The sequence below is a fragment of the Carassius carassius genome, chromosome 18 (assembly GCF_963082965.1).
Source record: "Carassius carassius chromosome 18, fCarCar2.1, whole genome shotgun sequence".
Classification (NCBI taxonomy): domain Eukaryota; kingdom Metazoa; phylum Chordata; class Actinopteri; order Cypriniformes; family Cyprinidae; genus Carassius; species Carassius carassius.
The window spans coordinates 8,624,068-8,641,370 of NC_081772.1; the positions used below are offsets into that span (position 1 = coordinate 8,624,068).

Genomic DNA, 17,303 nt, shown 5'->3' on the forward strand with positions numbered 1-17,303 from the left:
TATAATTACAAATAAAAATACAATATAATTATTATTATTATATTTGATATTTGTTTGTAATAATATAATCATCATCACAGATGTTTTATGTTCCTGGATTGTATGTATAACCATTTGCAGAGTTTAAATCATAAGAAATGTAACCCCTTTTCATTCATGTTTTATTTTACATTAATTTTTAGTAATATTTAATTCTATTCTCATAATTTAACAATTTCAGTTAATGAATCTGCAATTAAATGTGATTGTCTTTTGCCTCTTTCATGTGTGTGGTGAAAGGTATTGTAGTAATATCTTACAATATATCACCCCCTCGTGGATGCTTTATGTTCCTGCATTGTTCAATCAGTTCAGTTTTTCATTGCTAGGCCCTATTAAATGTTTTATTATTTTTTTTAAGCAATTTTAATTTATATTAGTAAAATCTTTAAATAATACATAATATTAAACATGCATATATGCACCTTTCTCATCATTTTAATGTAAATTTAAATTCTGAAATAACACAGCAAGTATGTGTGTTTGTGTGTATAGATAGATTGATAAATGTTTTATAATATATATATATATATATATATATATATATATATATATATATATATATATATATATATACATATATATATATATTAGTATGAAATAAATAAAATAAGTGTTTGCAAATATATTTTCCCCTTGTGGATGCTTTATGTTCAACCATGTATAAACAAATCATACTTTTTTTCTTCGAGCTATAATTTTTTTAACACGATCTCATATTAAATATGAGATTTTTCTTTAAAATTTGCACTTTTCTTCAAAGAATATCATGAATAATAATTCCTTAAGAATTTTATTTATTAATGGCAATGCTCAATCTTCTCTCCTGCAGAGAAAAAAGACACGGTGCTGCGGCAGGTGCGTCTGGATCCCTGTGAACTGCAGCCCATCTTCGACGATATGTTGCACATTCTCAGCCCTGAGGAGCTCCATATTATTGAGGAGATCCCGATGGCAGAGGACAAGCTGGACCGCTTGTTCGAGATCGCAGGGGTGAAGAGTCAGGAAGCTAGCCAGACGCTGCTTGACTCAGTCTACAGCCACTTGCCCGACCTCCTTTAGACCTTTACAACATCTCTCTATTGTCAGCTACAGAAACAAAGTGGCAGACACACAAATGTTTGCTCACTCCGTTCCATTGTGTCATTCAGTGACATGCACGAATTCTCAGACGGGAGCTTATTTGCACATAAAAAAGCAGCTCCTTTTGCTAGAATTCACAGAATGTAGAAGAAGCGTTCTCATGTTTGTGAGCTCTTGACTGGATATACAGTGGGGGTCAATGCTATAGCCTCTCATAACAGCATATTCTTGCACACACCTCAGCATGATGTCTAACTCAAAGCTATATGATGTAACTTATTAACTGGTTTGTAAATTGTTAAATCAAGCAGTTAGTCCTATGATGTTATGTTTTTTTTGTTTTTTGTTTTATTACTACTTACAAATTAACATCCTAATCAGCAAGATATTTTTGTTCCTTTCGTCTGTCTGTTTTTTTGTTCTTAAATATTACCACTGTAGCTTGTTTAGATTACAAGGGCACTGAAAAGTATTCTACCTGGTTCTGATACAAATCATGACTGTGGGTTATGTGCACTCACTACACAACTCTCAAAATAAATCAATTCCCATGTGCTTTTCCAATAAAAGAGGACAAAAAACAAGTATGATGTTACAAGTTATTTCACACAGGCTAGAGCAATAGAAAAAAATTATATTTCACAACATTTAAATGTAGCATTTCAGTGTTGATATTGCAGATGATGATATGTGGTACAGAGTGAATGTCTCTCTTAAACTGTTAAATCTAGTCACTCTGGTGCTAGATGTAAAACTATTGGATAGTGGTCGATGTTATTTCAATAACAGGGTGTTTATGGTCATTTGGCCGCTGAACTTAAAAATGTGGGTCAAGATGAAACCGTATCTTGAATTGACTCTCCTGGATTTTAGGAAGAGTGTCAGATGAGCTGTTTGGAAACAAACAGGGACAGAATCATGGAGCGGAAAGCTAATATGTATTTTAATGGCTGTTTTAAAGTATAACACATGTAACCAAGACCTTTATCATTATTGATAATTATAATGTAACCTGGGATATCAATTCAGATTAAATCTATTCAAATCAAATTAAAGTTTGTTGTCATAACTTGTGGTTGTTTTCATGTGGTGTTCTTATGAATAGTGCATTGTTAGTCTTCACTTTTGCTTTATGAGTTGAACACATTTTGAGTGACAAAAGTACTTGAAGTTCGTTTGTGGAGACAAATCATTTTTATCTATCAATCTCAGGTAGGCCTATCAGATGTAAGATAACAAACTCTTGTAGCACATTCTTAACCCTGAAGATCTCCATGTTACTGAGGAGATCCCGATGGCCGAGGACAAGCTGGTCCGCTTGTTCGAGATTTTAGGGGTGAAGAGTCAAGAAGCTAAGCCAATACTGTTATTGATCTATAGCCAGGGTGCAAAACTCAAGCTGCATTTGAAATCGCCCCATTTATCCTCATTCTCTACCGTACACTAGTAAACTAGTATAGTCCAGTTGAAGGAGTGAATGAAAACAAGCAAGCAAATTCAGAAACTGAGTGAACCGGAAGGGCTGCTGCTTTTGAAATCTATTGAAAATTAGCACACTGGCAGCTCCAGTCGTAATGAAAAGATTTATTTTGAACTCTGTCATAGAAACTGTATAAATCCCAAACAAACAATTTAATAATCATAAAAAAAGTATACCTGTATGATTATACCGTACCTACATTGGACTAGCAGTTTTGAAAATGGATGGATGATTTAGCTGCACTCTGTCTTCTGGTGAGATGTGGGAATTCTCGGTGCATTATGGGTATTCTGTTGAGTGCACATTGGTTGAACACTTTCTAGGTAGATGCCACATTCGACCGCTCCATACATGTTGAGGCGTCTGCCATCTTGGATTGGTCAATTTGTTGTCATTCACGATAAAAATCAATGAGTTTCCAGATGTCTCAACATTGCACAGCATCTGGTTGTGAAGAAATTGGTTAAATTTTCATGAGTAAGAAGGTGTTGATTTGTGTTATTAATATGATTTATCTCAATATTACAGATTTTTAACCTATGATGCCTTTTGAATGTCATATTAGCTAATTTGTATAATTAGTTGCAGACACACAGGCATCTTTATTGTGGTGCATTATGGGACTGAATGAGTGCACTTAATAGTTTTGGACACCAGTACAAATGGCTTTCCCTTCAAACAGTACTCTATTTAAGTGTATGGGGCCGGTTTAGTTCCAACACTCCTCCAAGGGTTGAAGCAAAACTCGGAAGAGCTGTCGCTCTCTAGGAACTGAGTTTTGCACCCCTGGACTACAGGCACTTGCCTATGTTTTTTTTTTACATCTATAAATTTTTTTTATATAAATTTGCTGCTATCAGCTACATAATCTGTTACAGTTACGGACATTTTGTTGTGTTTTTCATCCCCCATGTTTTCTGGGTGACCTAGTTTCTGTCTCCTGTTGATTGTGTCATTATGTTCAGATGTGTCTAGTAATTATCCTCATTTAGTTCCCCAAATAAGTTGCAATCTGTTCAGTGTTTGGTTTTCCGCTCTTGTCTATGGATATGGGTGTTTACTACCTGTGATGGGTTACCCTTATGTGGCTTATTAAAGGCTTTATATTGTGATCTTCTATGTATTGGTGCTTCTCTCCCGCACTACACCATGACTGACACAAAAATCTGCGCTCACTCCAGTGTATTGTTCAGTTGCACATAAAAAGCTATTGAAATTTAGCACACTGGCAGCTCCAGTCGTAATGAAAAGATTTATTTTGAACTCTGTCATGGAAACTACTCGTATAAATTTGAAATAATTGAATATATATAATTTTTTTTTTTTAAGTACGATAATACCGTACCTACATTGGACTAGCAGTTTGGAAAATGGATGGATGATTTAGCTGCACTGTCTTCTGGTGAGATGTGGGAATTGATTCAGCATGACCCTCATGGTGCATTATGGGTATTCTCTAGTATCTGTTGAGTGCACATTGGTTGAACACTTATAGATGCCACATTCGACCGCTCCATACATTTTGAGGCATCCGCCATCTTGGAGCGGTCAATTTGTTGTCATTCACAATAAAAATCAATGGGTTTCGAGAGTGTTCTACTGCTTTTATGCATTTATTCATGTCCAATGTCAATTATCATTTAATAACGTATTTAGCTAATAACTGTTGCTGGTTCCTGCAGAGTTTACCTCCAACCCTAGTTAAACACACCTGAACCAGCAAATCCAGGATTATGCTGTGTTCAAAACATTCCCCCTATTCCCTCATTCCCTACATTAGTATGCTAATATAGTCCACTTGAAGGAGTGAATGAAATCATGTGAGCGAATAAGACACTGAGTGTGCTGGAATGGCTGCTGCTTTTGCATAGATTGTGCTTGGTGCAAACTAGCTCTGGTAGTAATGAAGAGATTTATTTACATTTACATTACATTTACATTTAGCTGACGCTTTTATCCAAAGCGACTTACAATTGCTATATATGTCAGAGGTCGCACGCCTCTGGAGCAACTAGGGGTTAAGTGTCTTGCTCAGGGACACATTGGTGTCTCACAGTGGATTCGAACCCGGGTCTCTCACACCAAAGGCATGTGTCTTATCCACTGCGCTAACACCACCCACCCATCAAGATTTATTATGAACTCTCATAGAAGCACTGCACTCTCCCACAGTCAGGGTCTGGCCATGTTTAAGGATTCAAAGACTCTTGGTGTAGTATATCTATTACTAAAGTATTATACTAAGCTGTTTAGTCTGTTTTCTCCTGTGGATTTACCTGATTTTCCAGTATCCCAAGCGTTCTGATTATCTGATCAGCATTCTAAGTATCTGATCTTACTTACCTGCAAAATTACGAGACTTATCCTGTGTAGCCTCCAGCGATCACTATCCTGTTTAATCATTCTCTGTGGGGCTTTCCAAAAAGCAGGTTATTTGACATACCTGGGTGTGTTTAAGGATAAACGGGTGGTTTCGGTTCCAAAATCTGAGGTTACTTTCGGGGTAAGTAAGTAACCAATGTAACTTGCTCTCTGAAGATAACCTGCTCCGGAATCCGGATACAAGGATTAAAGATTATGCCGATAACACTCAGCTCTACTTTCCTTTTAAAAATAATAATGGATAGACATGAACTTCCTACAGTTAAACAATGACAAAATTGTTACATTTGCCTCACCATAGGACATCTGACTAGTTAATCATTTTGGTTCTTTATCCTCAAATATTCATGTTCAAGATCAAAAATCTTGGTGTCCTTTATCCTTCTAATTTGAGTTTCGATGAGCAGATTAATGCTATTGTTAAAAGTAGTTTCTTTCAGCTAAGATCTATTGCCAAAATCAAGATGATGCTCTCTAAGAAAGATCTTGAAACAGTAATTCATGCTTTTATTTCCTCAAAGTTGGATTATTGCAACTCTTTATACCTGGGATTGCCTAATTCAACTGTAAATTGTCTGCAGATGGTTCAAAATGCAGCTGCCAGGCTTTTGATTGGCACTAAAAAGTGTCGGCACATAACACCTGTGCTTGCCTCTCTCACCACTGTAGGGCCCTATGATTTCCACAATGCAGAAAACGCAGACGGAATCGAGGAATTCAGTCATAAAAACGGAATATACAGTTTAACCACGACTTAGGTGCCCTTGAGCAAGGCATCGAACCCCCAACTGCTCCCCGGGCGCCGCAGCATAAATGGCTGCCCACTGCTCCGGGTGTGTGCTCACAGTGTGTGTGTGTGTTCACTGCTCTGTGTGTGTGCACTTTGGATGGGTTAAATGCAGAGCACAAATTCTGAGTATGGGTCACCATACTTGGCTGAATGTCACTTCACTTCACTTTTTTTTTTTTTTTTTTTTAACGCGAAATGTCACAGAATTTGTTGAGTTTTGAATGAATTAATCAAAAGTCATTGCACTTGCATCAAATCGCAATATAATATCTTTAAATATTAAGTCAGAAAAGTCTATTTAAATACGAATCCTGCATGTTATGCGTGTCTGTGTTAATGAATGGGGCAGAAGCACGGCTTCGTTTATTGCACACTGAAGCACGCGTGACACTCTCGGTCATTTCAGCGCCTGCAGTCTCTCTAAATGAGGACGGAAACACATAAACTACAGCTTCAGAACTGTTCTGAGGGTCACTTCATTAGCATTTGACTTGAGTAAAACAGCGTCACATCACATGTAACTGTAAACACAGAACTGTAAAGGTAACCCGTCAAAAGAAACATCCAGTTTAATTTAAAGACGAGTATTTGCCAGAAATGGTCAGCAGAATACACATAGCCTACTACTACTATTACTATAAAGAAACAAACATTATTTTTTAAGGAATAATCACACAGCATTTCTTTCATGTTTTATTTTTAATAGTAAATCCCCTTTGTTTACCAAAAAAATTAAGTTTGCTTAATTTTCAATAATTAAAAGATAAATTAAAGGTCCCGTTCTTCGTGATCCCATGTTTTAAACTTTAGTTAGTGTGTAATGTTGTTGTTAGAGTATAAATAATATCTGTAAAATTCTAAAGCTCAAAGTTCAAATAACAAGCGAGATATTTTATTTAACAGAATTTGCCTACAAAAAAATGACCCGTTTGGACTACATCCCTCTAGTTCCTTCAGTAATGACATCACTAAAACAGTTTTTTGACTAACCTCCGCCCACATGAATACACAAAAAGGGGGGCGTGGTCTTGCTCCGAAAATTATAATCCACATTTAAAACTATGTGCAGCACATTTTGCTGAGGACAGCTTCCTCAATCTCAATCAGTTTAATGCCGGATTCGCATAAAGATTATTCCTGAAAGATGGAGCAGTTCCCTCTTTGTCTGGAGAATGCGTTTATGGACCACAACCGGTAAGTGTATTTTATTATTTAAGTTGGTGCATTTAACAGTTTCTGTAACTTATTACACAAAGGGCAATGCTGTTTAGCTTTGTTAACTAGATGTTAGGGCTTTACAAAAAAAATCGAATGCGATTTTCATGCGCATCTCGTCAGTAAAAACGGTCCTGTGATTAAAAGTACATCTCCGGCACATGCTCCTGCCCACTTGCTTCTCAAAACTAGCCCAATCGCGTTTCCAGGAGGGCCGCATGCGCTAAGGTGCTGTCGAATCACAACACAGGAACCGCTGGCACAATCAGAACGCGTTACGTATTTCTGAAGGAGGGACTTCGTAGAACAAGGAAGTCATCAGCCTGTTTTTATGACAGTGAAAACAGCGGTATACAGATAGGTGAATTGTGTGAAAAATACTGTGTTTTTTACGCGAAACATGAACACATGTTATATCGACACTGTAAACACAATCTAAGCTTAAAAAATTAAATTAAATTAATGTTTTATGCCTTCATTTAATATCCAGAAAAATGTAAATACACAACAGAAATAATTTTTTTTTAAATTTAATTAATTAAAAAAAAACAAAAAAAAAAACATTTCATAAGGGTATTTTAAGAAAATGTTTGTTTTTATCCATTTAAATAATTAGACATGCTAAACACAGAATTAGGTAACAATAACACATAAGGTTGAAGAAAAAATAAAACTTTCATAGAGCCCTAAACATGTACTTTTTGTTAAACTTTTAATAAATTGATGCGAAAATGTATACGTTTTATGATTTTAATTAATTAGACATGCTTTTTGATTAATACAATTTAATTTAATCATTAAAAAGGAGTTGAGAAAAATGAAAACAGAAAAAAATTGAATCCAAAAAATTTGGAATTTGCAAAAAAATTGATTGATTAAAAAAATTAGCTTTTTGTTTATAAAGATTTACATGATCTTGCCCCTCAGTATATCAGTGATCTTCTTGTCCCGTAAAATGCTTCAAGATCCTTACATTCTTCCAATCAACTATTTCTCGCTATTCCTCGTCACGTTACAAAACTACAGGTGACCGGGCCTTCTCAGTGGCTGCTCCCAGACTGTGGAACAGTCTCCCTCTCTATATTAGATCTTCCCCTTATGTTTCTACTTTTAAATCTTCTTGAAAAACTTATCTGTATTCTTTATGTTTTGAATGATGGTGTTTATATTTTTACATGTTTTCAAGGTTTTGATCCAGTGTGTTAATTCTGTTTTAGTTTTCTAAATTTAATTTTAGTTTTAATACCTCTGTACAGCACATTGGTTGAGACTTCTGTTGTTTTGAAATGTGCTGTATAAATTAATTAACTAAACAAAAACTATGTATAATATTGTTTATTACACGGATCTGTGGAATACTTGATTCTGATTGGTCAGTCGCGACATTTCGATGTTATCCCATGAAAACCGGTAAAGCTAATAACACACAGGCTCATCTGGGTAGCAACAGTCGGCGCTGTACTATTGCTTGAACTATTTATTTCTTGGTGGAAGCTTTGTGTTTATTTAGATTATAAAATATTAAATCTCGATTCAAAATGGTGTACAATTGTTTGATTGTCATCCTGGTATCGCGGACTCATACAAACACAGCTGCTGCCATTTTGCTACGATTGTTTTGTACGCTGTAATGGACTATAAGAGAACTAACAAACTGGTAAGGTTTTAAAACATTTTCGTCTTAATTCGTTTAATTATTTTGTGGTGAAATGTTACGTGATTTGACTACACACCGTTTCCCTTAAATGTCTGTTTAGTTTGAATTTGCCACTTGCTCGCTGTCACGATCTTCAGCTGGAGTGCCAATGAAATCCAGTAGAGGTCACTCCACTCAGTACTCTTTTGTCCATTCCCATTTACAACTCCATTTTCCATAATCCCATGCAGAGGGCTAATCACCTCCAGGTGTTCCCCATTACCACACCTCTATATATATAGGTTCTGGTCATATAATTAGAATATAATCAAAAAGTTGATTAATTTCACTAATTCCATTCAAAAAGTGAAACTTGTATATTATATTCATTCATTACACACAGACTGATATATTTCAAATTTTTATTTCTTTTAATTTTAATGATTATAACTGACAACTAAGGAAAATCCCAAATTCATTATCTCAGAAAATTAGAATATAACTTAAGACCAATACAAAGAATGGATTTTTAGAAATCTTGGCCAACCTAAAATTATAAAAATGAAAAGTATGAGCATGTACAGCACTCAATATTGCCTGGCCAATTAAGAACAGGGATACCATGGACCTTAAACCAGTTACTGGTAGCTTTGGCACTGTGTGCAGGGGCTAAGTCCTGTTGGAAAATGAAATCTGCATCTCCATAAAGTTGGTCAGCAGCGGGAATCATGAAGTGCTCTAAAACTTCCTGGTATACGGCTGCGTTGACCTTGGACCTCAGAAAACACAGTGGACCAACACCAGCAGATAACATGGCACCCCAAACTATCACTGACTGTGGAAACTTTACACTGGACCTCAAGCAACGTGGATTGTGTGCCTCTCCTCTCATCGCTTCTGACACTCTCTGTTGTTCAAGAGTGGCTTGACACAAGGAATGCAACAGCTGAAACCCATGTCTTGCAGACGTCTGTGCGTAGTGGTTCTTGAAGCACTGACTCCAGCTGCAGTCCACTCTTTGTGAATCTCCCTCACATTTTTGAATGGGTTTTGTTTCACAGTACTCTCCAGAGTGCAGTTATCCCTGTTGCTTGTACACTTTTTTTCTACCACATCTTTTCCTTCCCTTCACCTCTCTATTAATGTGCTTGGACACAGAGCACCTTCCATGTTTGATCTTGGATTGTTTATACCGACTGTGATTCTCTGCTGCCTGCCCCTACCTCTGCTTGTTACTGGTTCTGATTTTGGATATCCCCTTACATACCTGACGCTGTCCTCTGATCATTACCTGTTTGACCATTCTGTTAATAAAGTACTGCATACGGATCTGAACGTCTCTGACTCCATGTTACACTCGCAACTGCACCCTGGCTGGATGTACATTATTCCTTACATATAGCTAGCCTATTCATGTCCAAACAAGGAAAGAGTTGAGCTTAAAAACATACCTGCTTGGATTATCGGATTCTTGAACCTTCATTTGTAACCTCAATTCCCCCAACAAAGAAGAAGACAAAGAAGAAAAAAAAAAAAACGTACACACAGGAATGCAATCCGTCAAGAACTGAATAACTTAAATCAACTGTTTTCTTCAACTGCCACTTGTCTGTCTCGTTACATTTATAGTCATCCTCTTATAAACACAGAGAGAATACTTGCAATTGTATTATTTCAGTCGGGCAAGTATTCTGTAGGTGGATAATTTAGAAGGAAACAAACACTGTTCTTTAGACAGATTACTTGATAGTTAAAGGCATCATAGAGTTTTTATTTTATTATTTTTCCAGAAGCAAGGTAAGAATGCTAAATCATTTTCTCTTTAAAATGTCACTATATGTGTGTATATACACACTGCCGCATAAAAGTTAGAAATCAGTAAGATTTTTTTTTCTACAAAAGTCTCTTATGCTCATCAAGACTGCATGTGTGTTTGTATATATATATATATATATATATATATATATATATATTTCTTTTTTTACATTCTTTATATGTCACTGTGTGTATGTTTATATGTATAGAATATAACATATGTACATAACAGTTCTTTGAACACACAGTATTCTTTAAAATGTATTTTTCTTTTCCTCAAAAGAACGATTACAGGTTTTAAACACCATAAGGGTGAATAATGGCAGATGTTTTTATTATATGAACCAAAGATCCACACTTAAATTTTTTTTTATTTTACCTACACTACAACTTGGGAAACAAACATTTCAGCTCTATGCCTTCTTCAGTGTGTAAATGTTATGATGTTTAAAACATGTAATCTTTCTTTTAAGGAAAATAAAAGATATTTTGAAGCGTATGTTAAGAACCGTTATGTACGAATGTAGATTTTCTTTAGCAGATTTAACACAAGAGCGCAGTGTAAACGACTGTGTGGAAATGATTTTTTTTTCGAATCCCTTAAAATGTTTTTTTTTTTTTTATAATGGAAGTATTATTTTTATTTATAACTTTGTAAAAACAAATTGTAAAAAGTTTATTTACCTCTAAAAATGAACTAAAATCGGTTATTGAGCAAGTACAGTGGTGATCAAAATTAGAGAACAACCTACAATTTCCGAAATTTCAAGGTCACTGCTTAAGCCCTATTTGAAGTATCCTAGAAAGGCATTTTTTTCCAGCATATTTCATAAACTAACTGTATTCTGAACCACAGTATAAAAAACCTAAAATTAGAGAACACCTACAGATACCTCCAAGTTAATGGTGTTGATCCAGTTTATATATATATATATATATATATATATATATATAATACGCACGCTTCTGACACTTATTATATGACAAATTTTTTACAGAGAAATCCACGATGTCTGGATAGACAAAAGAAAATCCACATTCTGGAGAAATAAACATAAAAAGTGAATTTGAAGTAATTTACCTTGAATGTGAAACATGGCCAGTGAAGGTACAAAAACTACTTTTGTTAGAAATCCTGCAGTATATTTTAAGCATATCGATATAATTATATATCTGATATTATATTTTATTGCATTTTTTTTTTTTTGGCAGTTCATAACCATCGAAATAATCCAGTGTTTTGCTCTGATTGCTTTGCCTGTTTACTGAATCACTAGCTAATGATTTTCAAAAATGTAATTGTTATACATTGTTGAGGCACAGTGGCTCAGTGAATGTAATGTCAGAAAATCTAATTCCAGTTTGTGTAACAGTTTTAAAAATTAGGAAAATGTATAATTTCTCAGTTTCAGGGAAAATATTAAAATACCAATTAGGAATCATCACGGCTATCCTGCTTACCCATGTGTATATTGTGAAAAGTATCGATCTTTCAGGAATAAGCATAGATTTACAGGTAGGGAAAGAATGCTTTATATATTTTATCATACAGCACTGAAAATCATTAAATAATTGGATGATGAACATACCTTGTGTTTTTAAAATGATATCTAATCTACAATTTGTTTATAGACTTTTAATACATAGACAGACAAGACACTGTTGGGTCATGTCATAATTGTTTTTATTTAAATAAATAATTTTGGAATTGAAATACGTATAGTGTGAGAAGATATAAGAAAAATGGCTAAGTTTAAAATGAAAACATTTTTTTTTTTATGTTAATCCAGTTTAGCTCCACAGATGGGTCAACGCATCATATAACACAAATTGCAGGTCTGATTCACAGTTTTGTCCTATAAATACAATGTCCTAGTAATAGTTTAATGTTATCTGTACAAAAATAAAGTTAAATTATTTTACATAATAGCCCATTTGTTTGGAGTTGATATTGATTATATATAGAGTAAAGGCCTACTCTTGCATACATGATTATTAAAATCACATTATGTTTTCATATGTAGCCTACAGATCCAGAGGCAAACATTTTGTTGTTGAAGTGAATGTATTCAAAACTGATCAGGAAAATCAGATCTTGTTCAAAATCAATGCTCCTATTACATACTCTAACTTTCAAGATTAAAGGTACAATAGGTGATTGTCTTCAGAATTCTTTTTTGTTATACTGGTTGAAAGTCTCCTCACATCCCGATAGCAATCGTTAAGTTAAGTGGTTTCAATTTCTGTCGATGGTCGGTTAACTGATTTAATGTTGGGCTGCATACGGCTCATGCGCAAAACACGTGCGAGCGGCTGTGAGTGATGGTGACCATATACATGCATCATCATTAATTCACAATGTACTAATTAAGCTTTTAATGTGATTTAAACTTTAAAAGTACATTAAAATAGAAACAATACAAAAGTTATTCAACATTAAAAGCAATAGAAATGTAGTAACTAAGTCATTTCATCAGATAACTGCGCTTTGCAGGGCTTTGGGACACATGACAGATAGACTATTCATTCCTACAACTTAATCATTCCTTATTCATTTGTGGCAATTGTCCATGTTTCATTAATTACAAATTAATAATAAACAAATTAATAAATCGAACAAATTCTTAATTCATGAAATCTTTCATTTTCCTAACCCTATAAGAGCACAAATCTTCTGTTTTTATTGTGAGTTTGCACAAATGAAAGTAAACACTTTTGCGAAAAAGAGCTTCTTTTTCTGTCATAAGTAACCTGCTCTGTCTAGTCTGTCGGTCTTCATGTCCTCTTTGCTTCGCGATTTTTCTGTGCATGAGAAAATGGATGTGTGGCGTGAGAGCGTGTGAAAAGCGTAAATTGCGTGGATTTGTGGTTAATTATGGTTAATGATTAATTGATCGTTAATTTAAATGACTATTGAACATGGGATTAAACGATATTTTACATCCCTCGAATGAACTGTGTTCCCGTTGATATGATCCCTTCACCTTGTTCATTGCTCCCTACTCCCTGAGCAGGGGTTTACTTCACTTCGGAACATGGACTGGAATTGCGAACCGCAGATGTAGCCTATCGTAGTAATGTTGTCTCTGGTTTTCTGGTCTGTGAGTATAAATGGATTCAGCGGCCGTGGTTTTTGACGGCGATTGCAGGGAGGGTGGTATGTTCGCTTTCAGTGCTATCAGGCTAATGTTAGCATTTTCCAAGATCTCCTATTGTACCTTTTAAAGTTTTTTTTGTTGTTGTTGTTGGTATTTTTGAATATCTGAACTGTCAGTTTCAATTTGACGTACATGATATAAAGTATGCTTTATAGATGGTATAAGACTGGACATTTTAATCTTGTCAGCAGCCATGTTTTTATTATTTGTTTTATTTCAGATGTTAACGGATGTCTCATCTCATTGTCTGTGTGTGGGCCGACGATCTGTTACAGTTACACTGGAAACTATTCGTGCTCTTGTTGGGAAGGATATAACGCCACAAATATAAATGAGACTATAAATAACAGTAACCTGTGCATAGGTGTGATTCATTTATTTGTATTATCATGTTTTTCAGATATCAAAAAAAAAAAATTTCAATTAGATTTTTTTTTGTAACTACAACATTATTGCCTGGTTTCACAGACAGGGTTTAGACTAAACCAGGATTAGGCCATAGTTCAATTAGGACATTTAAGTAATTTTTATGCCTTGATATACATGTGCTTCTGAATAAACTAGAATGTCGAGGAAAAGTTCATTTATTTCAGTAATTCTCCTCAAATTGTGAAACTTATGTATTAAATAAATTCAATGCACACAGACTGAAGTCTTTGGTTCTTTTAATTGTGATGATTTTTGCTCACATTTAACAAAAACTAAAATCTCAACAAATTAGAATACTTCATAAAACCAATAAAAAATAAAAAAAAGTAATATTTAGTGAATTGTTGGCCTTCTAGAAAGTATGTTAATTTACTGTACAGGTACTCAATACTTGGTAGGGGCTCCTTTTGCTTTAATTACTGCCTCAATTCAGCGCTTCATGGAGGTGATCAGATTGTCGCACTGCCGAGGTGATATGAAAGCCCAGGTTTCTTTGACAGTGGCCTATAGCTCTTCTGCATTGTTTGGTCTCATTTTCCTCTTGAAATTAGCCCATAGATTTTCTGGACTTCAAACAAGGGTGTCAATGATTGTCAGAGACCATTTTGAAGGCTCAGGAAACCTTTGCAGATGTTTTGAGTTGATTAGCTGATTGGCATGTCACCATATTCTAATTTGTTGAGATCTTGAATTGGTGGATTTTTGTTGAATGTGAGCCAAAATCATCACAATTAAAATAACCAAAGACTTAGACTACTTCAGTCTGTGTGCATTGAATTTATTTAACATGAGTTTCACAATTTGAGTTGAATTACTGAAATAAATGAACTTTTTCTCGACATTCTAATTTATTGAGAAGCACCTGTATTTTAAGTGAAAGAGACAAAAGTGGAAAGTGAAAGTGATGTTACATACAGCCAAGTATGGTGACCCATACTCAGAATTCGTGTTCTGAATTTAACCCATCCAAAATGCACACACACAAACCGTGAACACACACCTGGAGCAGTGGGCAGCCATTTATGCTGCGGTGCCCAGGGAGCAGTTGGGGGTTTAGTGCCTTTTTCAAGGGAACCTAAGTTGTGTTATTGCCTGCCCGAGACCCAATACCTCACCCCTAGGGTTAGGAGTTAAACTCTCTAACCACTAGGCCACGAATTACCCACAGATCAGTCAGAGCAAGTTTCTTTCAATTGATACAGCTCAGACTTAGATTTTACTCTGGGATTAGGCTTAAGCCTTGTCTGTGAAACCAGGAGCATATGTTTTTAATGTTGAAATATTATTCTGAAATGGGTTATTTACTTTCCAGATTCTATAAATGAATGTCAGATCAGTCTGTGTAGTCCAAATGCCAGCTGCACAAATCAGTTGGTAAATTACAAATGCTCATGTCTGGATAGATTCACTGGAACAAACTCAAATCTCAGCATAAGCATCGAGCCATGCACAGGTACATTCTATATTCAGATATTTGTATAACGTTTTATATAAGTTTTGCTCAGATGCCTGTTATTGTAAATTCACACACAAAGCATGAGTATAGATGAAATAGATATTACAAAAAGTAGCTTCTCTTTTTATTTATTTTCTTAAAATTTTTGGGTGTGTGGTCCGAAATCTAACTGTTTTAATTACAATAGAAACTATGCATGCTCTTATTAGAAATGATATAACGCTAGTCAATTTTCATATCAAATTTAAAGTTAATTCAAAGTCATGTCTGTTTTCTTCTGTTCCAACACCTTTAGTAACAGTATCACCTCCAACAAGAAAAAATGCAACAGGTATGTCCAGTAAAACTGAGAAAAATCTGAGATACAGCACAACAACTTTGTGTGAAGATGCTGAAGATTAGTATTGAGAACTTTTCCTAAAACATATCCATTCATTGCACACTTTAGTTTATTGCCACAAAGAGAGAGCTGAGGTTAGGGTCTAAATGCAGCTGTCCTTTTATTAAATATATATATGAAACAAACACTGGAATAACACAAGAAGAAAACCCAAGCAAATCATGGGTCTGTTTATCGTACATTGCTTAATACATCTGAGATGATTTTTTTATTCCCAATTATTTTTTTCACTAGAAATTATAATTTTTTTATTAAAATGATCAAATTATCATTTCTAGTGTTTGTTTATTCAACAATTTGTGAGATTCAGCTAACACAGAACAACATACACTGTGTGTATGGGGTGACATGGAGGAGTTGAATTGTTGAATAATGTCATGTTTTTCGGAAAAAAAGTTTAAGATATTTTAGATTTAGTTTGAGAGCTTTCTTTCCCTCCATTGAAAGTGTGTGTACGGTATACTGTACTATCCATGTTCAGAAAGGTAATAAAAACATCTTCAAAGTAGTCCAAGTGACATCAGAATTCGACATTGATAATACATTTTGGTCCAAAAATAACAAAAATTACGACTTCATTCAGCATTGTCTTCTCTTCTAGGTCTGTTGTGAGCGAGACTGTGACTGTTGACTTACAACGCTGCTGACGTGTTATCTTTGTTACTGGGCGCGCCAGAAAACACATCAGCAGCGTCATACGTCAGCGGAGTCGTGAACTCTCTCACAACAGACCCGGAAGAGAAGACAATGCTGAATAAAGTCATAATTTTTGTTATTTTTGGGCCAAAATGTATTTTCGATTCTTCCAACAAATTCTAACAGATCCTCTGATTTCACATGGACTACTTTGATGTATCTTTGTATCTTTTAAAATAAATTGTCCTGGTTTAATAAGATACACTTGTAAGAACGTGTCAGTGGACAGATTTTCAGTATCACCTTTACTTAAAATGATACCATCTAACCATTATATAAGCCTGACATTATATAAGCCTGCTCCCAAGCAGATTTGAGTTTAAGGACCTGTTGCTATGACAGCAACTCTGGAATGAGCTTCAAAGAGCAATCCTGGATCAAGTGAAATCACCAACAATAAAGTCCTTCTAACTGAGTAGACCCCACTCCTATCCCCTCAACACACAGGCAAACAATCTAACTTGACACAGGTGAACTGACTGGTACATTATAGAAACCGTAGCAACAAAAACAGGAACTAAACCAGAAATGTACACACAAAAAAATGATGTGCACTGTCAATATAAGTCTGTGTGCAACTAAACCATAACAATATTTTGTCAGTGACAATAAATTTCCTATTTTGTCATAAGTTAATAGATTCAAGACATAAAATACTTAAAATAATGTATTGTTTTTCTTGTTTGTATATATATATTCTATAATACCTTTGCTATGTTTGATT

The 17,303-nt window shown here is 34.9% G+C and overlaps 1 protein-coding gene and 1 long non-coding RNA gene across 2 annotated transcripts in view; both read left to right on the forward strand.

Annotated features, from left to right (window-relative positions):
• Window positions 1-2,184, forward strand: part of LOC132092275 (tumor necrosis factor receptor superfamily member 21-like) — a 36,779-nt gene extending 34,595 nt beyond the window's left edge. Inside the window, exon 6 of the mRNA XM_059498448.1 lies at window positions 872-2,184. Within this exon, the coding sequence (XP_059354431.1) occupies window positions 872-1,101 (230 nt within the window). The 3' untranslated portion in view covers window positions 1,102-2,184. The remainder of the gene's footprint in view (window positions 1-871) is intronic.
• A 9,285-nt stretch (window positions 2,185-11,469) lies between these two features.
• On the forward strand, window positions 11,470-15,474 carry LOC132091843 (uncharacterized). Its single transcript, XR_009422147.1, has 5 exons — window positions 11,470-11,548; window positions 11,847-11,956; window positions 12,231-12,276; window positions 13,819-13,962; window positions 15,340-15,474. It is a non-coding gene; the product is annotated as an uncharacterized LOC132091843 (long non-coding RNA).
• Window positions 15,475-17,303: the final 1,829 nt, after the last annotated feature.